At 38.5% G+C, this 22,902-nt stretch overlaps 12 protein-coding genes across 16 annotated transcripts; 8 read left to right on the top strand and 4 right to left on the bottom strand.

Annotated features, from left to right (window-relative positions):
- Nucleotides 1-1,144: 1,144 nt before the first annotated feature.
- On the top strand, nucleotides 1,145-2,299 carry obst-H (obstructor-H). The gene is made up of 2 exons (XM_017178662.3): nucleotides 1,145-2,029; nucleotides 2,096-2,299. The coding sequence occupies exons 1-2, from the start codon at nucleotides 1,463-1,465 to the stop codon at nucleotides 2,297-2,299; spliced, it is 771 nt and encodes a 256-aa protein (XP_017034151.1). The 5' UTR covers nucleotides 1,145-1,462.
- A 160-nt stretch (nucleotides 2,300-2,459) lies between these two features.
- On the top strand, nucleotides 2,460-3,046 carry LOC108083041 (uncharacterized). Its single transcript, XM_017178671.3, has one exon. The coding sequence runs from the start codon at nucleotides 2,502-2,504 to the stop codon at nucleotides 2,997-2,999; it is 498 nt and encodes a 165-aa protein (XP_017034160.1). The 5' UTR covers nucleotides 2,460-2,501; the 3' UTR covers nucleotides 3,000-3,046.
- A 141-nt stretch (nucleotides 3,047-3,187) lies between these two features.
- LOC108082982 (uncharacterized) lies at nucleotides 3,188-3,797 on the top strand. The gene has a single exon (XM_017178604.2). The coding sequence runs from the start codon at nucleotides 3,188-3,190 to the stop codon at nucleotides 3,752-3,754; it is 567 nt and encodes a 188-aa protein (XP_017034093.1). The 3' UTR covers nucleotides 3,755-3,797.
- Nucleotides 3,798-3,918: 121 nt separating this feature from the next.
- Nucleotides 3,919-4,808, top strand: LOC108083039 (probable chitinase 10). The gene is made up of 2 exons (XM_017178669.2): nucleotides 3,919-4,527; nucleotides 4,590-4,808. Exons 1-2 carry the CDS (start codon nucleotides 3,919-3,921, stop codon nucleotides 4,806-4,808), a joined length of 828 nt encoding a protein of 275 aa, XP_017034158.2.
- An 890-nt stretch (nucleotides 4,809-5,698) lies between these two features.
- On the top strand, nucleotides 5,699-6,538 carry LOC108082983 (chondroitin proteoglycan 2). Its single transcript, XM_017178605.1, has one exon. It carries the CDS (start codon nucleotides 5,699-5,701, stop codon nucleotides 6,536-6,538), a length of 840 nt encoding a protein of 279 aa, XP_017034094.1.
- A 198-nt stretch (nucleotides 6,539-6,736) lies between these two features.
- On the top strand, nucleotides 6,737-9,082 carry LOC108083155 (BAG family molecular chaperone regulator 2). 2 transcript variants are annotated; one of them, XM_017178839.3, is made up of 5 exons: nucleotides 6,737-6,892; nucleotides 7,267-7,836; nucleotides 8,232-8,252; nucleotides 8,313-8,455; nucleotides 8,583-9,082. In XM_017178839.3, the coding sequence occupies exons 2-5, from the start codon at nucleotides 7,598-7,600 to the stop codon at nucleotides 8,957-8,959; spliced, it is 780 nt and encodes a 259-aa protein (XP_017034328.1). In that variant the 5' UTR covers nucleotides 6,737-6,892; nucleotides 7,267-7,597; the 3' UTR covers nucleotides 8,960-9,082. The 2 variants fall into 2 exon arrangements, with proteins under 2 accessions (XP_017034328.1, XP_017034329.1); XM_017178840.3 differs by lacking the exon at nucleotides 7,267-7,836 and having other exon boundaries at nucleotides 6,782-7,217.
- A 71-nt stretch (nucleotides 9,083-9,153) lies between these two features.
- Nucleotides 9,154-10,336, bottom strand: yellow-k (L-dopachrome tautomerase yellow-k). Its single transcript, XM_017178838.3, has one exon. The coding sequence runs from the start codon at nucleotides 10,191-10,193 to the stop codon at nucleotides 9,189-9,191; it is 1,005 nt and encodes a 334-aa protein (XP_017034327.1). The 5' UTR covers nucleotides 10,194-10,336; the 3' UTR covers nucleotides 9,154-9,188.
- A 768-nt stretch (nucleotides 10,337-11,104) lies between these two features.
- Nucleotides 11,105-12,410, top strand: mex1 (midgut expression 1). 2 transcript variants are annotated; one of them, XM_070285198.1, is made up of 3 exons: nucleotides 11,105-11,337; nucleotides 11,394-11,723; nucleotides 12,129-12,410. In XM_070285198.1, exons 2-3 carry the CDS (start codon nucleotides 11,671-11,673, stop codon nucleotides 12,325-12,327), a joined length of 252 nt encoding a protein of 83 aa, XP_070141299.1. In that variant the 5' UTR covers nucleotides 11,105-11,337; nucleotides 11,394-11,670; the 3' UTR covers nucleotides 12,328-12,410. The 2 variants fall into 2 exon arrangements, with proteins under 2 accessions (XP_070141299.1, XP_017034135.1); XM_017178646.3 differs by having other exon boundaries at nucleotides 11,105-11,723.
- A 146-nt stretch (nucleotides 12,411-12,556) lies between these two features.
- LOC108083032 (uncharacterized) lies at nucleotides 12,557-13,327 on the top strand. Its single transcript, XM_017178661.3, has one exon. It carries the CDS (start codon nucleotides 12,887-12,889, stop codon nucleotides 13,316-13,318), a length of 432 nt encoding a protein of 143 aa, XP_017034150.2. The 5' UTR covers nucleotides 12,557-12,886; the 3' UTR covers nucleotides 13,319-13,327.
- A 4,483-nt stretch (nucleotides 13,328-17,810) lies between these two features.
- On the bottom strand, nucleotides 17,811-19,897 carry MsrA (methionine sulphoxide reductase A). Of its 3 annotated transcripts, none has more exons than XM_017178807.3 (3): nucleotides 19,779-19,897; nucleotides 18,618-18,811; nucleotides 17,811-18,480 (listed from the first exon to the last, which is right to left on the bottom strand). In XM_017178807.3, exons 1-3 carry the CDS (start codon nucleotides 19,890-19,892, stop codon nucleotides 17,985-17,987), a joined length of 804 nt encoding a protein of 267 aa, XP_017034296.1. In that variant the 5' UTR covers nucleotides 19,893-19,897; the 3' UTR covers nucleotides 17,811-17,984. The 3 variants fall into 3 exon arrangements, with proteins under 3 accessions (XP_017034296.1, XP_070142065.1, XP_017034297.1); XM_070285964.1 differs by having other exon boundaries at nucleotides 18,630-18,811; XM_017178808.3 differs by lacking the exon at nucleotides 19,779-19,897 and adding an exon at nucleotides 18,892-19,029.
- gdl (gonadal protein gdl) lies at nucleotides 18,633-21,149 on the bottom strand. Its single transcript, XM_017178809.3, has 5 exons — nucleotides 21,009-21,149; nucleotides 20,780-20,876; nucleotides 20,426-20,720; nucleotides 19,779-20,336; nucleotides 18,633-18,811 (listed from the first exon to the last, which is right to left on the bottom strand). The coding sequence occupies exons 1-4, from the start codon at nucleotides 21,058-21,060 to the stop codon at nucleotides 20,193-20,195; spliced, it is 588 nt and encodes a 195-aa protein (XP_017034298.1). The 5' UTR covers nucleotides 21,061-21,149; the 3' UTR covers nucleotides 18,633-18,811; nucleotides 19,779-20,192.
- Nucleotides 21,150-21,544: 395 nt separating this feature from the next.
- Z600 lies at nucleotides 21,545-22,104 on the bottom strand. Its single transcript, XM_017178810.3, has one exon. The coding sequence runs from the start codon at nucleotides 21,956-21,958 to the stop codon at nucleotides 21,674-21,676; it is 285 nt and encodes a 94-aa protein (XP_017034299.1). The 5' UTR covers nucleotides 21,959-22,104; the 3' UTR covers nucleotides 21,545-21,673.
- Nucleotides 22,105-22,902: the final 798 nt, after the last annotated feature.

Here is a 22,902-nt window from a genome sequence, read left to right as displayed (position 1 = left end):
TATTTTGGTGAGAGAAAGGTAAGAGTATATCAAGATAAGAAGCTATATTTAAATGTTGATTAACATCATTTACTATTAACAAATAAAGACCACGGTCACTATACTAACAAGAAAAGCCTTTTGATAGTCCAACGATTAATCAAAAATATATAAAATAATATTACATAAATACTATTAAGCTTTTTATACATAGAGCTATTCAAATCAGGGACCGCAAATAATTATTATGAGTTTAAAAAAATTGAAGCCCAAAACAGTCTCCAAAAAAATTGGAAAAAATTGTCATAAGTTAAATTTTCATGGCGAATTCAAAAACAAGATAAATGTTTTTTTTTCAATTTTTGTATAAAAATTACGCAATAACTTTTATTTTCAATTTTTATTATATAAATTGAAAAATAAGAATTATTCGATAACTTTTATTTTAAAAATTGAAAATAAAGATTGAATCTATATATCTTTTGATCCGTAGAAGCCAGATCCAATATATATGTATATATATGATCTACACATCAATACCTTTCATATGGTATATAATAAATATGTATATATATATATACATATATATTGGATCTGGCTTCTACAGATAAAAAGATATATGGATTCAATCTTTATTTTCAATTTTTAAAATAAAAGTTATCGAATAATTCTTATTTTTCAATTTATATAATAAAAATTGAAAATAAAAGTTATTGCGTAATTTTTATATAAAAATTGATATTTAATAATTATTTTGTAATTTTTTGCTTTTTTAATTATAACCGTTACAGTCCCTGATTCAAATTATAAGATATCCTTTTCTAAAACGGTATTATTTAGTTTAAAGTTAAGAACGATATAAAGTTACATCTTTAAAGCTTCTCATATCATTTTCCTTTAACAATTGTAGAAAAAATAACTTCAGGGTAACTTCAAGTCGAGTCTATTTTTATCCTACACTTTTTCTTGCCTGGCCTCTACGTCTTTTGGCTATCCATAAACAAAATACGGCCAATGCGGCGTTTGTTGTTGAGGTCAATGATTTCTGTTGCGTTGTCTGTTTTTTCACGCTTTTGACTTTTTTTTCTCTCTGTGCGTGTGTATGTGTATTTTGTGTATGTGAGAGCATATTGAATATTAATTTTAAAGTTTTGCGGCTTATGTAAACACATTCAGCAAAATAATAAGTGGAACCATCGACGACCGCTGTAATGTCGATTCTGCAAGAAAACGATGATGACATAATGGAAGATAGTCTTAGGAGGAATGCTGTACACTGCCTTGTGATTCACGGAGACCAGAATATTTTGTAATACAATGAACCTCGCACGGTCTAGAGTTATCTTGAAGGTCTCCCCTTTGATAAAATGATATTCAATTAGACTAAAAAGAAATGCATGTTGGCTGTGATTTTTTCGGGCATAAATATAATGGTGAAACAAGCAAGTTGCCTCAGTAGAAGAATCAAGCTGTAACCAACAAAATGTCCAAATATTTGATCTACCTGTGCTTTTTGCTCCTGTGGAGTCAACAGTCAAGTGCCGATCATTACGATGAGTGTGACGGGGCAGAAGACGAGACATTTGTCCAAAGCTGGGATAGCTGTCAGTCCTATGTGTACTGCCAGGGTGAGGATTCATCGAAGGGCGACTGTGATGAAGGTGAATACTTTGACGCCGAGACTGGGGGCTGCGATGTGGCTGCCAATGTGCAGTGCTTTCTGGACGAAGTCGATGAACCAACCGAACCTGAGCCCGAGCCCGAGCCCGAAGAAGAGGAGGAGGAAGTGACTCCAGTCACCCTACAGCCAACGGAACCTTCGACAGTGGCACCTACGGAAGTGGATTTCCTTAATATTGCACCGGTTGTAAAGCCAAATTGTCCGATCAGCGATGATCCCAGCCAGGTTATAATGATGGCTAGCAACGAATCATGCACCAACTATTATCTATGCTATCACGGACATGCCATGGAAATGCACTGTACGAATCAGTTGTACTTCAATGCCTTAACCGGACAGTGCGACCACCGGGAGAACGTTCAGTGTGCGGTAGGTTTTCGATTTAAGATTCAAGATTTAAATCTATCTGTGTAAAATGCTAAATGCTTTTTGCAGCTGGAAGATCCGCGGGATCATAAGTGCCTGCCCCACATGACCGAGTTCTTTCCGCATCCGGATAAATGTAATTATTTTTACTATTGCATTAAGGGATTTTTGACCCTGCAACAGTGCCCCTTCTACTACGGATGGGATATCGAGAAAAGGAGTTGTGTGCAGATAAATATTGCGAAATGTTACGGTAACTCCCGACGAACTTAGGGCCGGAAACTCCCAAACTCATTTTGTGGGTGTTGTCTACATTTAGCTGATAAGCAGACTTTATTTATTGATAAGTTACAAGATTGTAGCAACATGAGACGTCTTAATTAAATATAACTTATAAGACAAAACCTTGATTGCCTTTTGGGCTGAGCTATAAAAAGCTTAGCGCACAGCTCGACTCCCCACACAGAGAGCGAGAATGCAGAAATCTTTGCGCCTAGACTACCTCGTGATCGTTTACGGCATTATAGTCGTCGCTTGCGGTATTAATGGTCTAAACATTACAGAATGTAATAATCACGATGGATTTATAAACAATACTCGTCCCAACTGTAGCTATGCCTACATAAATTGCTCTGGCCAGGACTCAATGTTTTGCTCGGACAACAGGACTTGTAGTGCTAATTTCACCTGCAATTTGGACATTTCCACTTCCACTTCAACGGTTTCACCCAATATAACAACAACACCCGTAACACCATCGCCGTCGCCTACCGCCTCACCTTCGGATGTGCGACGTCAGTGTCATCAGGGTGTAACCAAAAGGTTTAGTTACCCACAAAATTGTAACTATTTCTACTACTGCGTGGACGGCTTTCTACTTGTGGAGCAATGTCCCTTTGGATATGCATTTGACGCCGAAACTGGAGCATGTGGTGGCCTTATACGGAACAGCGTCAACTGTACAATGAGGTGAAGAGCTAAAAACAAGAAACAAATGAAAAAAAAAGAACTTTTAATTAAGCCCCTTGTGTCATGTCAAATAAAATCATTATAGCTAGAAAATAAACTGAATTAAGAGAGAGTCTTATCGCAAAAACCAAGCAAAACGAACCACCTATAAAGAAGGCTCTGATCGGGAAGATGGGACAGTTGAAAGCCTATATGTGGCAGCTATTGATTGTGTTCGCCTGCCTGTCACCTGGCTACCACCAGGTGCAGGCGGTTTTTCTTGAAGAATGCTCAGGAGTGATTATTAATAAAGTGGCTAACCCTAATCTGGAGTGCAGCGAATTCGTTCATTGTAATGGTGATGATTCCTACTACTGCAACGGGGATTGTCGGGAGCCCGTCGAGTGTTATATTACTACAGAAGTTCCAAAGGAAGTAACTACATTAAAACCGCTACCCCCTAGCACATCCACGGAAAAATCCACCACACCAGAGGAACAACCTAAGCCTGCTAGCACCACAACCACCAAAAGCACCACTACTTCGACTTCAACTTCAACCATAAGCACTACTCCCACGCCGAGCAACGATATCCATGTGATCTGCAGGACTAGTGGAAAAAACGGAGTGTATCCTTATCCGGCAAATAGCAATTACTATTATCAGTGTCTTTCGGGTTACCTTCTACTACAGCAATGCCCTCAGAATTTTCATTTCGATGTGACTCAGGGACAGTGTATTTCAACGAAACCGTATCGCTCATCGGGCTTACATTTGTAATCAATTTCTGATCTTTGTATCTCTGTAATAAAGTCGATAATGAACCGTGTTCTTAAGCAAATTAATTTCTGATAAAAGCCACCACCCAAACTCGGATGGAAAGAAAAGGCCAGAGGCTTCGTTCTCTATCAATTCAGTTCATTTTTCATATTGGGCCAGAGAAGATGCTTAAAGTTTTTGGATCCTTACTATTCCTATTCCTTGGTCTATGCCTTGCGGATGTGTTCGAGGAATGTAATGACGGAATTAACTTATCATTCATTACCTCACCAAAGAGTTGCGCCCATTACATTTTCTGCAATGGCGATGAATCATACGATGGTGAATGTGAGGACGGCGAATATTTCAGCTCCGATATGGAAATGTGTGAGCCAATGGGAGATATTGATTGCCGTACGGGACAAGCCATAAAAGAGAACTCTACGGAAGTCAATTCTGAAGCTCCTGAAGCTTCCGGTGATTCGTCGTCAACTGCTGCAGTGGTGAACTCCACTTTGGCTCCCACCTCGGCAATTGTTACTGTGCGTCCCTCAAGTAATGAGACTGGAACCACTCCTGCGACAGTAATATCGCCCAGTATAGACGTTATTGTAGCCAATATGTGTCCACAACTGGATAATCAAACCCGTATCGTATTATTGCCAAATCAGAACTCCTGCTCTGATTATTATATTTGTTATCGCGGCGAGTCGCTACCCATGAGCTGTGCTGCCAGTTTGCATTTTAATTCCCGCTCTGGCAAATGCGATCATCCGGAAAATGTCAAATGCATGGTGGGTTACGATTCTCATTATGTTATTTATAAACCTATTCATAAAATAATAAATGTTTCCAGACGATGACATCTAATCCAAGAGAGCAATGCAAGCGTCACACCATAGATGTCTATCCCCATTCGGACAATTGTAATTACTTCTATCAGTGTCGTCTTGGGTATTTGATAGTGCAGCAATGCCCGTTCTTCTACGGATGGGACTATGAGAAGCGATCCTGTGTAGCGCTAAGTCAGGCTAAATGCTATAACAAAGTGCAAATGCAAATGAAAATAAAATAAAAATAAACTAAAAATACTATTTCATTTTATTTACTACAGAATTTTATTTAAATTATATGTTTGTTGAAAATTATAAAGCAACTGCAATTCTGAATCTTTAAACATTAAGATAAAAGTTGACATAGATTTCGGGAAATCTTGTAAGACCTTTTGGCCTGAAAAATTTCATATGAGATCATCAACTATTTATTGTCTTGCCAAATTGCTTTAACTTGCTATATCCTCTAATGAGTAAGAAATCAAAATTTCTCTTATTACTTCTCCTAGACCCATTCAACCTTGAATCATTTTGAACTTTATCAAAAATATGTTCTGATTCATGACATTTGGTTGATATCTCTTGCAAAAAGATAGAGACCTTGGAACCAAAACATCTGCCAAAAATAGTTGCTAGAACCTTCAACTAGTTTAATAGGAAACGAAACTTTATGACCGATATGATATACTTTTTTCCTACAAGGACAATACTTATCGCTATTTGAAAGATCTTTCTAGGCTAATCTTAGCTCTCTCTTTGCCAGAGTTTCAAATTAAAAACTCCAGTAGCATTCGAGATGTAGTTTAGTGCCAAATGAGATATTTTATCGAGGTAACCGCGTTCTTAGTTTTGGCAAAAACAAAGAAAGAACAGTGATATGGGGAAGAAGCGTTATCAACTTCGCTTACATGCATTTGAAAATGTTAATTTTCTGATATTGATGATGGCGCCGTTTGTATGGCATATATGCCAAGTTCTTCAGGCATTACGAAATTAGAATAAAACTGCGCTTTACTGGAGTCTGACACACGAATAAACAACCATGATGCTAAATATTAAAGGTTAGTATTAAGTTATATTCAAGGTAGTAGAAAAAATAAAAGGTTTTCCCTTCTTGGTAGCTTTATTTTTAATGACGAGCTATCTCCTGGCCCCAACACTGGCGCAAAAAGGAGACTCTCGGCTCCTGAAACCCACCAACTCTGTGACCATTCGCCAGAGCGGCGGAAGCATTTGTGCCAATCATTTGGTTGGTGAATTTGTGGAGCATCTGGAGGATTGTCATATGTTTTACCTTTGCGTGGAAAATGGTGATGCCGTCTTGGCCTCTTGCCCACCCACAATGCTTTTTAACTCGGAGAGTCGACTTTGCGACACTGCTGGCAATGTAAAATGCCGGAATAGCACAAACAATGGCACTCCTTCCGGAGACGCAGGCGGCGGCGGCGGCGGAGCTGGTGACAGTGATCTTAACAACATGGTCACGGATGCTGCCACTTATTGTGCTGCTACACAAACGCAACAGCAACAGTCCAGCGATCGGATTGTTTATGTTGGGAGCTCGAGCAGCTGCAGCAAATATTACATTTGCTATTACGGCCAGGCCATACTCCAGGAGTGCAGCTCGCAGTTGCACTGGAATGCGATGACCGGCAAATGCGATATTCCGGAGAGAGCTCAGTGCACGTTGGGGGCCCAGGAGGAGCAGGAGGAACACAGGCCATCGAATGGTAATTCCAACTACAGGCCGGGCGGTGCCATTTCGAGTGATCTCATCCATTGCCCCGCCTACGGTCAGCATTTGTATCCGCACATGCAGCGCTGCGAATTCTTCATTTATTGCGTAAAAGGTCATGCCAGTCTACAGCAGTGTCCCTTTTATTATTTCTTTGACATTGCCTCAAAAAGTTGCCAATGGTCGCGAACGGCGTTGTGTGTGAGAGATTTGAATTTGACGCCATTAATAAAATAGAAATCATTATATTTATATATATTTATTTTGGAGGAACTTCAAATTTGGCGCCGCTTTTGAAATATATTTATTTGAAACACTTAAATGTGTACACACTGGCGTCTATCGGTATCGAAATTCATGATTCAAAACGGCGAATCAGTGTGACCAAGGAACAATTTACGATAGTACACAAAATAATCGATAATTTGATGTTTTTTTGTCCATCTCTAGAAAAGTGAATAATATAAGAATATCGAATTTTCTGTCACCACTCAAACCCCCCCTCCAAAAAAACTCAAAACAATAAATTCTTTTTTCTATGTTTCGGTCTCAGGTGTGTTGAACTCCGAGGTCCACGTCCAAAAGCGACAGGTAATCTATGCAACCAACCAGCGATCTCTTCCAGACTTCAACTGTGACAAAAGGGCCGAAAAACAGCAGGTGGCCAGGTCAGAAGTGACTGGAATCTTCTCGAGAAATCTCCAGTTGACCAAATGTTTGAGAATTTACGCGGTATATTCCGTAAACGACGTCGCTGCGAGGAGGACGCCCAGACTCCCCAGCCTCCGCCGACGAAGTCGCCGCCCAAGGGACCAGTGCTGCTGCCCCGATTTCCGGACGAGGAGGAGGAGCAGGAGTCTCCCGAGTCCAACGATGGCTATTGTGTCTCCTGGTCGGAGGCACAGGTCGATGATAGGTAATTGAATTCTCCGCATTCACGTTCCCCCCTCTCTCTCTTCTTACAGCCTGCTTGCCTACGTTGTGCGTGTGTGTGTGTGTGTGTACGATGTGAAATAAATAAACAAAAAAAAGTTAAACAAATGAAAGCAACAAACAAACGTCAAAAAAATATCACACACTGCTCCGCACCGACACCCACTCTCAGAAAAAAAGCTTAAAGACATTCCAAAAAAAGGTAGCCAGCAGCAGCAGCAGCAGCGAGAAAAACAAAAAAAAGAAATCGAAAAACATTGAGCAGTAGGCAGCCGTCGTCGATTCAGGGCGGGCAATAAAACACACCAACCATCTCAGCCGGAAATTGGCCAAATCACTCTGGAGGATCTGGAGCCGCAGGATATGGAAGTTGATGCGCCATTAGCGCAGCACAACAGCGACAGTCATCATCCTCATCAGCATCAGCAGATCTCGCCCACCGCTTACCATTCGGAGTCATCAATGAATTTCGATTATTTGCAAGATCTCCGAGCTGGCGCCATGTCCGCCTCCTCATCCGCAGCAGGATCGGCTGGTGGGAATGGCGGCGGCGGCAACAGCGGCTCCTATGGACTGGTCGACGACAGTAGAGCATTGGACAGGTTGTTATTTCCAATCAATCCTACATAAAAAACCAAAAATGAAACAAGAAAAACCAACGTAGCGAGAGCACAACCTATAATTTCCTAGCTATTATTATTTCTTTATTCGATTTCTTTGTGTTCCAAATAACAAATCAATAATGGTGATAGCTTCCAAAAAACTATCTGCTAACGGACGCCCACACAACACGCTCACAAAAAGAAAAACAAAATGTAAAAAGCGTTGTGCGAGCGACTCGTTTCGTAGACCTCGATTCTGGTTATAATTTTACGTAGCCTCTATAAGTGGACAGTCGTCGAGTCGCCGAATCTAACCATCTAACATTGCTTGTCTCTCGTTTCATGACTCTTTTAACCAACAAAAACCACACTTAACCGACATGATGTGACAACAGACCATATAACGCCAGCGAGAGGTAATAATCATAATCATAATAGCTGCGTTTTCTGACTAATCTTGAGGTGTCTCTTTGCAGGTTTGTGAATATACTGGACCAGTTGGATGCACGTGTGGAGAAGCTGCGCAAAGATGCCCTCAACTTGCAAGAGAAGAAAGACTATCTACTGATGTCCATGGATCTGATTAAGAGCAATGAAATGCTGCAGAATATGACCGAAGGTGAGAGAAAGGGACTAAAGATCTCGAAATAATAAGATGAGTAACGAATACGCATTATCGAAGTTACATCTATAACTTCTTTACATTTTCTTTCCATATTAATTTTTATTTATATACCTCATTTCAGCTGAACGCGAGGAGATCATGTTGTACATTCAGCGCGTCAGCTCACGCCTGGGCACCGTGGAGCTAAATGTGCGCACTGTGCGCGACAATTCCCAGGAGGATTCACTTAGCCAGATTAATGCTTTAATCGATACCATGATCAAAATGGGTGATCCTGTAATTGCACGACAGCGTTGCCAATTATATTTGAATGCCTGCTGCAGCAGCTCAATGGATCCATCTGGACACATGGACACGGTGCCTGAGGCTGATGTGGGTCCCATTGACAAGAAGTTCGAGAGCGTTCTGCTCGGTTGCACCCTGGACGATCAGAAGAATATTAAAAAGCGACTCCAGGCCTTAATGGGTTATCTAAATAAGCAAACTGTTAGCCATTAGTTTAATTTGTTTTTTTATGTGGAACATAAACTATTCATAGAAATTATTATCAAAAAACCAAAACGAACGAATTATACATCACCAAGCCAGACAAAACGAGTAATAATAAACGAAATGATAATATGTGAAGGTGTTTTGTATTGAGGTAATTTTTAACTATTTATTCTACTTAAATGTACTTAACCCTCTAATGATATAGGTGCCTCCAGCACTTTTGGAACTTCAAGGGTTAATACCTTGGAAAGCACATATCCTGAGCCTTCAAGACCCTATCACTGAGAACCCACAAAGCCCCATTAAAGCCAAAGAATATCTGCTGTATGTTCTTGGAGGTCAAATAGATTATCTCATTGCCCTCGGCCGTGATGTTCTCCAGCTGAGCACAACGCACCACAGCTCCAAACTTGGGGATTACATAGTACAAAGTGCCGGAGGTATCCATTATCATGCTGCGACTGCTGCCCAGGAGACTGCCCAAGTGATTGAGTTTAATACCGTCCTTCTCCTCATCCATTTCCAGTCTCTCCACAGTGCTGTATAGCTCACCATCCTCGCCAGCTAGAATGAGTTCCCCCTGAAGGCCAAAGGTAAAATCCACTGGCTGAATGGGAAACGACTGATTCATGTTCTCGAACTTGTGGCTCGTCAACGAACGGCGATGCCAGGTCTGCTCTAGGATGTCGTAGGCCAGGATTTCGGGCACATGATGACCCAGGACAAAGTATATATGGCGCTCCTGCTCGCAGCCCAGCTTGGGGCCCATTTGCACCACCAAATTTTCAGTTTCGTTTGCTCCAATATATTGTCCACAGTCGATCCTCAAGAGCTCTGCATTGTTGCGTATCAAATCGAAAACAAACAACCTCGGCGAGCACTTGCTGGCGGGGAATCCCGTGTCCATGACCCACAATCGATTCAGTGCATCCACCTGCGACCAGTGAGCCTGCTGCAACCGCGAGCAATCCGAATGATCTCCATTCGCATGAACATCCCGACTAGGAAAGACCACAGTGGGCATGGGAAAGTAAGCAACCGGCCACTGGGCTTCAATTAAAGTTGGCGAGTCATTGGTTTCCACATTCACGCTTAGGAACACCCGGGAGTAGTGCATGGACACATGGCGCACATAGTAACTGGACTCGTTTAAGCCGGATTCGGCCAGCTGCCAGGCGGATGCAGGGTTAACTACTATGTAAAACGCGAGGCAGGCGATGAGGACATCTGATGTGGCCATCTTTAAACGCGATTTCGCACTGAGCTGGAAGCCGGAGAGCTCTGGAGCTATAGGTGTGCTTACGTTGTAAGCCAATGCACGAAGAAGTGCATCAAATTGTTGACCTCAGCAGTTGGTGTCGGATATCGTGAAAGAACCCAAATATCGGCGGCGACCTGCATTAATGGGGACTCAATTTGGTGAGTTTTTCTATGTTTACGTTTATTTAAAAAAAATTAGAACAATATTTACAATATTTATCAGATCATATTTACTATAAAGTAAATAAAGGTTTAGTTTTCATTTTCTTAAGGCTATTCAGTTTGCTTTACAACTTCACACCTGTTTTTTAAACAATACAATTTATGGTTTTTATTTTTCTTTAAAATCTCAATCCATTTCCAACAGTTGTCATAAAATATTATCAAGTTTATTGTGTTTAATGACTCTATTTCATGATTAAGTTGGCATGAAATTCCTGGTAACTGAACCTACCTTAAGTGTTTTACCAAAAAAAAAAAGTAACATGCTAATAAAAATTTAGTTATCGGAGCTTTGAAGCTTTATTGTTTTTAGGTTTTTTTTTGTTTATAAAGATTGCTTAGTAATTTACCATTGGAAATTGCCAAAAGGATAGAGAGAGTAAATCCCCCGAAGCGTTCTTGAGTTTATAGTTTACGAGTACATAGTATCAGGGCTTAACCATTGATAAGAACTTTCCTGATTAATAATAATTTAAAAATAGAAGTAACTTTCTGGGAAAAACCACAATTTTTCTAGACACAATGTTTTGACTTGTCTATAATCAATCTAGACCGAGGGTCTACTATCTGCTTCCGAATTTGTTAAGCCATTTGTCTTTGTCAGGGACCGTCTCTCTTGTACTTTTATAGATATATGTTTGTAGCTTTGCTATCTTAATCAAAATTTTATAATTGTAATAGTAAAACTTTTGGTGTATTTTTACAAATTCTCTATGTTTAATATACATGTTTTATACCCAGACAAGCCATGTGCAATGTGAAGAATCCACGGATGCTATTAGTTACCGTGGTCATCACCATATCTACAATTATAATTATTCTCTTAGTAAATATATATATTTGGTATTATGATTACCGTCACAAAAAAACTGTCAATTTGTAATATAATCTTCTAATATCGGGTTAGTTGTAATGCCTTCTTCCCTCTCAAAACTATAACTCACATTCACGGGTAAAGAGTGTAAGCTCTATTTTCCAATATCTCTCAGAGCACTATCATCGTCACTGGCTGGCATGGTGTTAATTATAACGAGGGTCGTTATCAGTTTATTGTTCTTTCCAACCAACCGATATGATTAAAGCTTTCGATACTAAGCACCTGTCGCCCCGAATGCTCCGATGGCACTCATAGCCCTTTCAGTTGGTAATTTGCGCTGGTCAATAGCACAACGCGATCCCGGAAAAACTCGACTGGAGTATATATATAACACCTTCTATCCGCCAAATATCTCACCATGTGCAACGCTCTCTGTGAATGCCTGAAATGCCCCGGCAAAGTTGTCTGCTGGTAAGTTTCCATTCATAGATCCTGTGACTCATGATTGATCATTATGGGAGATATCTATATATCTCCTTTTTAATTTGGGATGGTTTCTTTACCGGAAGAGAGCACTTGTGATAAGGATTTTTTGGGTATACAGTGAGGTAATCTTTATAGTAGGGGGTTTTATTTTCTTAGGAAAGGGTTTTGTAAACGATTTTTTAAGTATTAATGGGGATATTGAAGATCTATTCTGCTTTCTTATTTGTGAAAGCATTGTCTTAACTTTGAAACTAATGACTCATTTCCGGTAAGCCATGGATAAGGGTTCTTAGGATTAGTTTAAAGTTTTAAGAACAGAAATATTCAAACTATATTCGATCTCTTATAATATATAAGCCTCTCTAACCCAATCTCTTTATATCCTTTCAGCTGCTGCAATTGCGCCTGCAAAATGCTTATGAGCATTATCTTCTCAGCTCTCCTTTTGATCGTAGTCATTGGATTGATTGTCTACTTTACAGTATTCTATCACAAGGACAAGGATACCGATGAGGTGCGGAATCAGGTGGCCAAAATGACGCCAATTGTAAAGCGCAGCATACGCGACTATTTTAATAAGGAATATTAAAACTGTGGATGTGAATTTATATATACTATTTATAGGCTAAATTAATAATAATAATTCGAAAAAGTACCGAAACCGAAACTGAATCAGGCCAACAGTGTTATTTTAATCTAATCGTAAACGAGGCCCATAATGGGATTTTTTCTTATCTAATAGATTGTTCGCTCAACTCAATTGAATGAGCTATTTATGCGCTTTAAAGAGAGGTTGGGTCTTTGGCCGGTTATTTGTTGATAATAACGAAAAAATATGGTAGGAAAATGTGAGTCATTGTGTGATTTCCAGCTAGCTTTTCCGGGGTGACAAATAAGCTACAGTACGGCTTCTAAATTTGTTACCTATGCTACCTAATAATATATTCACTTGGACATAAACAAATACAACTACGAAAAGTTCTTATATATCAGGTTTTTTTGTAAGAGGCAGACAGCCCGCAGGGAAACCCCTCATTACACACATTTTCCTATGTCTCATCCAGCTGTTTTCCTAGTTTTTGTGTATACCATTTGTTTGGGATCAGGTAGGCTGCCAGGATCGCTGGTCCGAGGGTTGAAACAGGACTATGCAATGTCCCTTGACTGGCTTCAATCACTTTCTGGCTTTCAGTTGCCCGCCAGCCAGCATCAGGTTCACAATGACCTCCGATTCCACGCTGTACTTCACCGCCGTCGAGGATATGTTCAAGGAAATGTTAACAATAGAGGTTGACGACTCGGTTCCCGGGAACGAAGAGGGATCGGGTTTGGGCTCTGACTCAGAAACCCCTAAACGCTGTGTGCAATTACGAAAGCAAAAATTGTTTGCCCAGGACTCTGCGAGTTTTGTGATAAGTCGCCGATCTCCAAGACTGGAATCTAAAATCAATTTGGAACTGCATTTGTCGCCCGGCAGACAAAGGGAGCTGCGGGCTGAGGAGATCCTGCAACAGCGCAAGGATCGAGCTGTAAAAGAACGCCAAAAGCCACCCCAGAGACGCCTTACCTTGAGGATATAATTAAAGCGATCTAAACCATTGTCTAGTGTGTTCTTCGATCACAGTGCTTCCCCCTGTTGTATGCTTTACTCTAAGATTTATATTAAGTTCTGCTAAGTATGCCATGTACGAATGTCTGGCATGTTGTCAGAGATCACTTTTAGGGTTTTGTGATTTTATGCCATTTTTTGTGCCATTAATAAAGTTAATTTGAATATATAAAAACAAGTGTTTTGTGTGGAATAAATTTATAAATATACTAATTTTTTAGATTAAATAATTTTTATGTTTGGGAATTTTGCCTTTGTGTTTTAGCTTTCTTTAAACCACTTTTATCCGACGTAACTGCATCTAGGCATGCCAAAGTTGCAATTTCCTTTGCGGATTTCAGTGAGGCCTAATTTTTTATATATTTAATATTAATATTAATGATACAAATATCAATATATATAAATTTACCTGACAATCCTATGCTCTCTCGATAACATGACTTCAGATGGGCCTCACAAAAATTGATTGCATGGTAATAGCAATTGAGATAAGTGGCACAATGGGGATCATATTCATATGTGCAGTTATCCTTGCAGACTTTACTGCTCACCACAACAAAGAGAGCTAAAGGAGGAAATAACAGGAAGGATATTTATTATTATTATTGCAGATATTAAATAATTAATTTTATTTTTAGCTTACCAATTAGCAGAAGGACAAAGCAGAGGCATCGCATCTTGATGGGAAGTTTAGTCTTCTAGATGTGTCTCCAAAAAAAGGAACTAACAGTTTTAACCCAGCTATTTAAATATAAATATAGCTTGTAATGGTTATGGTTAAATAAAGTTAAATAATTTGTTATGTTAGTTTAGGTAAGCAGGTGTTTTATGTGTTAAAAAAATAATAACAACAACTTGAAATTTCTTGGTAATGCATTTTTAGCTTAAAATAGACCTAACTGAAATTTCTGTAAAATTTTAAAACAATATTTACATTCTTTTTTATTTAAAGAAATCTTGATTTTGGAAGATTTTTTATATATAATAAAAAAATGGTTAGACAATTAATTTAATTAATAAATTTAATGTGGCATAAATTTGAAATATAACAAATTATCGTTTTCAAATAAATCATTTACTATAATAAAAATAACAACTTAATATATAGTACATATTAAAAGCAAAGGTTCAAACCTTTTCCATACAATGTAGATAAAATGTAAAATTTTCGCCTTTACATATTTTGTGTGCAATTTAAATTTCTCGTGTATTGATATCTGAGAGTTTTTGGAACAAATATATTTAAGGGATATTTAAAATTTAATTATTTTTAAGTATTAATAAAAGTACAAATGTATTTATTAGGTAAATGTAAAAATTTCATACAATAACCCAAAAGTTATATAACAGTTTTTATGACAAATATAAGAGAAAAGGACTTAGGGATCGTTTAAAATATCATTAAATAAATATCTCTAAAATGATATACTCTTAAGTTTCTTAACTTTACAAATTTGTTAATTAAGTTACGGAATTTCATCAGTTTCTTTAAAGTTGAAAACAACTTTCTTTAATCTCTACTATATTTTTTTCGAAAGAGGTTAATGATCTCGCACTTTCCTGTTCCCGATTAGGGCTTCCTTTGCCATTTAAGTGCTAACGGTTTCTTTGAACTTAAAGATTAGGCGATTTTAGCCTTCTGGGCCTATCTGCACAATCATTTTACCCTTGGCAGGCTTAACTCGGCTTAGCAACGATTAGCCATTAATGATGAAGCGCAAGCCACTTGAAATCGGTGTCTAATCACCAAAAGGATTATAGTTTATTATAGCGAATGACTAAGGGTACTAAATTAATTTTATAATATTACAAAATGTGCAAATTTTCTTAAGAAGTACAAAGACAAAAACAGAACTACACATATTTATAAGCAATATTTTTAATGATTTTTATTTTATTTTAAAGTAGAAGTTTAAATTAAAAAAAAGTATCTTTTAGGTTTCCGTCTCTGCCAGATACTTAGCCTAAAAATGTGGCTAATTTAACAGTTTTTTAATACAAAAATTAATTTATTAGATCTATAATCTCATCAACCCTAAATTAAAAGAACCGCTAAGGTAAAATACTTGCAAAACACCCATCGACCCTTATCGGAAGCAATGACAATTCGAATTTGTGACACTTCCCTTGATCACAAACATTAAGTTTTGAAAACAAAATGATTTGCAAATATTTATATGCTGGTCTTCTCCTCGTTTTTCTCACCGATTACATATTGTGGGACAGAGGACAGAGGAAGCCCCAATGACCTTTCCCTTTTACCCCGCCGTGTGAGCGAAATCTTGTGCAACCCATGTGCACGCGTACGCCAGACACTCTTTCCAACTCATTGATACGATCAGTACACCTTACTCTCCCCCACCGATTCCCCGCTATATAGTAGCATTATCAGCCCGTGCCAACCCATACAAAGAAAGTGGGAGATCGCCTCTAGTGTTTGTTATGTCTATGGGGCGTCTGTCTCTGCTTCTTGGCGGGGCTAGCTTATAACGGAGAATCTTGTAAAATTCGCCAGGTCCAAAGGGCTCTGAATTTCTAACTGAAATTTGGTCAGTGGGTAGGTCTAGACCTAAGCTATATGCTGAACAAAAATCCTTTAAATCCCTCAGATAGGAGCCCTTTAAATCGACCAAGTTTCTCACTACTCAGGGGATGTCCCGATTTTAATGATTCTTTCAGAATCAGATACTTCCCACCAAGGACTACAGCTGGACTGGGTTTGAGGCTATTTCCTGTATCCTTTCATATAGAAAAGATTTAACAAAGATCATTTTAAATCTTCCGCTGGCTGTAAACAAAAAGTGCCTCGCTATTTTCGCCCGATCACTTTGACTTATCGCCAAACACGCGGCCAACCGGCTTGCCTTAATGGGTGGAAAGAGAGGGCAGGCGACTGGGGGGCTCAAAAGGGGGGCCAGCAAGCGAGAGAGAGAGAGAGATTGCTTTTGCTTAGTGGGTGATTAAGAGAGAGGTCGCAGGTAGGCGGGATGATAGAGAGATGGCAAGAAGAATACGGAAAAGAGAGAGTGGTCTTGTGCCCTCTCTCCTGATCAAAAATAATAAAGAGCGGTCAAATCCACAAAGTTTTGGGTTGAAGGCCTGGGATATATAGTATCTATATCTGTATACAGTGCTGGGAGAAAAGGGAACCATATAACTTATGTTAGTTTGGAAAAGTTAGCTTTTACTTAAATTAAGAAACCACATATTTCTAGACTGTTTTTATATTTTTAATTTTAATATCACCTTGATATGTTACTTGTCAAATCATAATCAACATAAATATTTATCTTTTATATTTAATCACCCATTATCCTTAGATCTCAGTGATTTTTATATTTTCACTGCTGATCTAATGAAATTAGCTAAATATATATTAACCACTTGAGGCATTTCCCTCCTAATCAGATCACTGACTATGACTAGGTGCATTTCTTTCTATTTTCTAAACAATTTATGCTAGTCACTCCAGTAATTAATTTATAGACCCTAAAATTAGTTGAAAACCACAGACGAACCGTTTAAGATTAGATCTAAGCTATTGATAGGTTAGAAGCTTTATAGATTTCAACGATTTATTCAACTAAACAAACAAATATACGAAAAAAGAGTTCTAAAGTCTTCAAGAGGTCAGTCACTTTATTGGTTACGTCCTTGGTTGAAAGATATTTCAGTGTTTGCTAAATTTTGGAGCACAAAAAGAAATACTAATGCTGAAATAAAGATATAACTGAAATAATAATATATCTATATATCAGGTTTCAAGGTCTGGAATTGTATTGTTGATAGTGATTCAATTATTGTTCCACACTTTTCTTTATCTTGTAAATTAACTTATGTATTCTTTAATTCCAGCGAATATTATATATAAAGAAGTATTATAAGTTCTATAATGTAAATCGTTCAATTTCATTTAAACACCCATTAAGCTCATATTTCACCAGAATTTTGATGAGATTTCTGTGACAGCAATGCAAACTCATTAAAGTTAAATAAACAGATGACCGAGCAAAATCATTATCGGGCCTGTGTTTACCAGCGATAAGGCAGGATCCTTCTGGGACAGGAACTTAATATGACTTGCAAGCTGTTTATCATCCCAGTGATTAGTCTGTTCCTTATCAGAAGCTTTTTTATATTTTCCAAATAAAATGGATCAAGTTAAAAAATATGTTTTAGCACGTAGAATCTGTATATTTGCATAGTCTTTTATCGGTCAGATGGAAGTCCAAGATTATTAACTTTATGACTTTAATTTAAAAATATATTTGTATAATAACAAAAATAAAAGGATTTGGAAGTTTAGGATGAAGAACTACGTGCTCAGAAGTATAAAAAGAAAATTTACGTCTTTTTTAGACGTTTCCCAGGATTGATATTTGGTGCCTAACCATGCATTTAAAGTATCATCATATTCATAAGAAAAGTAAAAAATAATGTTCAAGAAAACACCTTCATAAGAGTCAGTTTAAGATGTTTTATTATTATTATAAAATATAAGCTTTTATATATTTTGTTTAAACCTCTTAAAATCTACATAATACACACTTTGTTCTGAACAAGCAAACAAATTAAAAAGCAATTACCCCCCCTTAAGTGTACGATCTACGCTTAACATCTATGCACATGCGGCCATGTCAGCAGTAGAGACCCTGGCCCTCGTTCTGCTCCACGTGGTAGTTGCAGTACTGGCGCTGAGTGGGCGTCAAGCCCATGGTCTCCACCTCCGCCTTGAACTGCTCAATGCCGCCGACACCGGCCAGATAGCCGTTGAGCTTGGTGGCCACATAGCTGGTCTGCAGCAGCTTGGGATTGAGATTCAGCGAGGAGGCCAGGTCCTTGTGACCCTGCAGACGGTACTTTTGATGGTATGCCTCGGCTGCGTAAAAGTTCTCCTTGGAGGCAATCTCCGTGGTGATAACCTCTGGAGCCCGTCGCTCCTGCTCCTCCAGCTTGGAGGCCTCAGCCACCCGCTTCTGCTCCTCGTCGTGGTACAGGATCAGGGAGGCGTACTGCCTCTTAATCGGCGTGGTCAGACCGTACTCATGGTTGTTCCAGAACAGATCCAGCAGATCCTTGAAGCTAATCACCGAGGGATCATAGTCAATCTCCAGCACCTCCGTGTGATCACCCCTGTTGAGATTCGTGGATTAGTACCGGATCAAAGTGTGTGGGATTGCAGGAGGAGGAATGGTGTTGATGACGATGGGGGAGAAACAGAGAGAAATGCTCGTGTTAGGATGATTAATGCCCTCGTTCCGGACTCTTACATTTTACGGTACGTTGGCAAATCGGAGCTACCGCCGGCATATCCCACGGTGGTGCGCAGGACTCCCCGCGTGGCTCCATACAAGGACTCGGCCCCCCAGAAGCAGCCCATGCCAAAGGTGGCCGTTGCCTTAGTCACATTCACATCGTGAACCGGCGAAATGTTGAGCTCTTTTTGTTCATTGCGAACGGTGCTCTGAAAGAAGAAGAAGCAGACGATGACGTATGAATAAGTGAACTCGGTTTATGACAATATTTTGTAATTTTAAACCACACCAAAAACAAAAACGTGAGGCCATAACCATAGCCTGGCAAGCAACGCATTTTAAACAAATTAATATTTGGGAAAACTAGATATTTAAAAATATTTTAAGGTGTTTTTTGTTTGGAGTCTTTATTCGTTGTGTGAAAAAAATTTAATGCCGCCAGCACTCTCTCCCGCACTCTTGTTAAAACTCTCTCTCAGCTGCAGGCTGCATTTCTCTTTGCATTGCTTCAATGCAATCTCTGCTCTCTTTGAACAGCTGACTAAAGTTACGCTCTCTTACGTACAGATACGATTGCAAAATCAATTTCAAAATCAAGGTCAATAGCGAAAACCGTTGAAAGAAAGTAAAAGTAGCTAATGGATGCGATTTAAAACGTTCATCTCAACACAAACTAAGGCACTTTTTAAAATATTTCTTTAGACACTTTTAAATTATGCTGCTTTTATGCTCTAAAACTTGCCTTGAAATTACGAAACAATCGCGCGAACATTTCGTGTAAACGGCTCAGCTGTTGGGAAGCAACTAAAGCTGGCCAAAACAAATCGCATTCCGCTTCTAGCCAACAAAGGTGGGGAGCGCTCGGCATGGATGGGCTTAAATTATTCTCAAACATTAAATGACGGAAACTGGCTTTTATGAGTAAGCGCACATAAAGCAACAAAATTGGACAGTTGACCTTGTATATTAAGTTCAAGAAACTTTAAGCAGCAATTTAAGTAATGTCAATTTAATGTTTGAGATCATGAATAGAATAATTTTTGGTTCAAAATAGATTTTCTAATTATTATTTAAGCACTTCAAAGGATACTACTTTTTTAATGTATGTTTTTAAGGGTTCAAAAAAAAAAAAGGATCCTATATTATATCACACTTTTTCCACGAGCATTTACTCACCAGATCCTTGAGCTCAGGCTGCGAAACACTTTGGGTAATAGTCAGAGACATGTTTTCTTTTTTATTTTTAGTTTTAATGTGTTGCTTTGGAAATTGAAAGCAGAACTGATGCATCTGCAGACGGATCGCTCCAATTTATAGCGCCGCCTCTCCCTACGCTTTCTACACGAGAGAGAGCCGAGCTACTATCTTTATCAATTCTCCCCGCTTCTCTTTCCGGCAGCCGGCCCCGTCGCTCTTTCTTCCGCTCGCAATTCTTCGGCGATTGAAAACTGCGCAGCGCTTCAGGTTTTTTTCGTAACATACCGGGAGAGATTTGATCAGGGTTAATAATTTAATTTAATTTGCTTTAAATATTCTAATTTATACAAGTCAAGTGCAGTCTTTTGTGGTCTCTGGATTAACCATTAATGGTTATTTGTTCGGTTCGTACTTCAGGCTACTCAAGCGGAGAATAAAGTCCAGCAGGAACATTTGTATTTTGATCTCTTTGGGATTTTCAGTGACATAGAAACCCGGTACACCGGCCTTTTGCAATGTGGATTGTTGGTCATTAACCTGGTGGGGGAGATAGAAGGTGCATTATAGGTATTATATATTATCTCGAACGAGATTGCATTATCTTAATTGAGAATGTAAAATTTCACCTTTTGATCTAAAATATTAATTATCTTCTTGTCCGTTTCAAGCAGCTTCTTGGTGTGCTTGATCTTAATAAGACCCAGAATATGTTGGAGTTCCTCGGGATCCTTGATCTTGCTTTTCCATCCTGCCACCTCAATGTCGTATTCGTTTTCCACCTGCAAACGCATTTTATTCAAATGTCTTTCCGTCTCGTGTTGCAATTCCATTAAAGCTTTGACAATGACGAAAATGCCTTCGTTTAGAACACAATTGGCGAGTTCGGTGAGTAAATCGTAGGAGATGCGGGTCTGAAGGTTTCTGTTAAGTAAATGGGAATTTAATATTTGTTGAAATCGAATTTTAAGTAATTATCTTACTCAGGGAGTTCAGCATGAAACTTTCGCAGATGATCTACAAGAAAGTAGATTTTACGTTGAATATATTCGGGTGTAGGCTGTTGCAGCTCTAAGGGAGCTACAGGGTAAATAAACAAATATGTTAATCAATTGTTTACTACTCAGAAATTGGGCTAAATATTAAAAACACAGAAGATCAAGATGTTTTATAGGATGAGTCTTAAGGTGTAGGCCATTATTTGACATTTACCAGCTTCACTGCTGTTGGAATTACCCTCGTTGGTTGCCGCCATGTCTGCCATCTTTTAATAATGCTTAAATTTGGTGTTATTTAACTAATTTTGTGAAATATTAACACTTTTGTTTGGGTTTTTGCAAGTTCGCCGCTTCCACAAAACAGCTGTTGACTAGGGCTGCAAGACAGTTGCAAGAATATCGATATTCCTCATTAGATGATATATCGATTATACTTTTTAATCAAGCCGTTTTGCAATCGAATTCAAAAATGGAATTTTCAAAATGACAATGAAATGAAATTATAAGATGATTTTTTGTAAATGAAACTGTAAATTAACTCTTTTAGAATCTTTTTGGCTATTTTATGGTCGTTTTGAACATCCGCACTCTAAGTTCGCCTCTTTGCCACAGGAGCAGCTATCAGCCAGTGCTGCAAGCTGCAAAATATTATCAATTACACAGGACTCCAAGGACCTAAGCCAAGGTAGGCACACTTACCAGCAGAAGTAGCGTGACTACAAGCAAAAATACAGCCTTCATATTGATAAATTCAAGAAAGGATTTACAGAGTTTATTTTGAAATATTTTTTATTGTACGGAAGAAAACTAGTAAATGTATTTGATTTGAAATCAAAAGGCTGCTTATGACTATGTTGATTACATCGGGGCCTATTGCGATTAGAAGCTCAAGGATTTGCGTGCCTTGATAAAGTGTTTGTCGGCCTCGTAGGTGTGGATGCGGTTGTTGCGCTTGATTTTGCGGCGTTTCTTTAAATCGGTGTCAAACTTTCCGGGTCCGCCACTGCATGGGGTGGTGGGTTGGACCCGTTGGAATTTCTTGCTGTCCAGTGAGTAGCATTCCCGAGTAGCGCCGACTTCCTTCTGGTCCTTGGGAGTTTCCACAATCTTCAGGCTGCTCAGACGCTGCAATAATTGGCTGGCTTCGTTGTTGGTGGTCGACATGATATTTCTTTTTTTCGAAATGCTTCTGGTTGATCAGGAAGTTATACGTTGCTTGACGTTGACGGCTTGCTACTGACTTCCATTTGACTCCCGGGCCTATTTATATCGCCTTGATGGGTGTGCAATTTCAGTGCTATGACATAAAACTCAGTGTGGAAAGTACTTTGCTAATCTTTCCCCCGCATCTGTCATTTTATGGTGTTACCTGCTCGTAATTAAATTTTCCGCCGAAAGCCCAGCTAATCCGTTTTTAATGCGTTCAAAATTATGCGCGCAGGTAGAAAATAAAATGCATTTTCGGAAGACGGTCATAAATGGATGCATTTGGAAAGTATTCGTTATAATTTTCAGATTTCGCAAAACCTTTTTCAAACAAAGCAAATTTTATATTTAAAGTTATTGAAAAATTTCAAGTTGTAAAATTTTTGGAAAGTAAATTAAATTAACTAAAATATAAATTAAATAACTAAAATAAACTATGATTGAGGAATTAATATTTCCAACCAAATCCGAAATATATATTTTATTTCTCCCCTAGTCCAACTTCATTTACTTTTTCTTTTATATAGTTTAAACAAAATATATTTAAAATTCTATAATTCCGCTTTTAATTTTTTAGATAACAGTGATTTTAAACGAATCAAAAATACGCGCCCAAGTAAGCAAAATTACTACCTTCAAGCAGTGTGTACACACTTACAAAAACATATGGTTTCTCTGCACGTGTATCGGTTGGTTCGTTTATGCGGAAAATAAATTTATGATTTGTAGTATGTAACTAGGAATTCTGGCATATTCTAAGGATTTTAAACAAATTTGTTATAAACCAAGCAACAGAAATTATGCTTTCCTAATTTTAGGATTCAAACGGAAGGTCTGCTTGGTCTTATAATAAAATGAAGATTCCGATAACCAGAACTTCGCAAACTTCACCGCATAAACGC

The sequence above is a fragment of the Drosophila kikkawai genome, chromosome 3L (assembly GCF_030179895.1).
Source record: "Drosophila kikkawai strain 14028-0561.14 chromosome 3L, DkikHiC1v2, whole genome shotgun sequence".
Classification (NCBI taxonomy): domain Eukaryota; kingdom Metazoa; phylum Arthropoda; class Insecta; order Diptera; family Drosophilidae; genus Drosophila; species Drosophila kikkawai.
The sequence above is the reverse complement of the archived record's forward strand: the minus strand, read 5'-3'. Positions and strand labels throughout refer to the sequence as shown.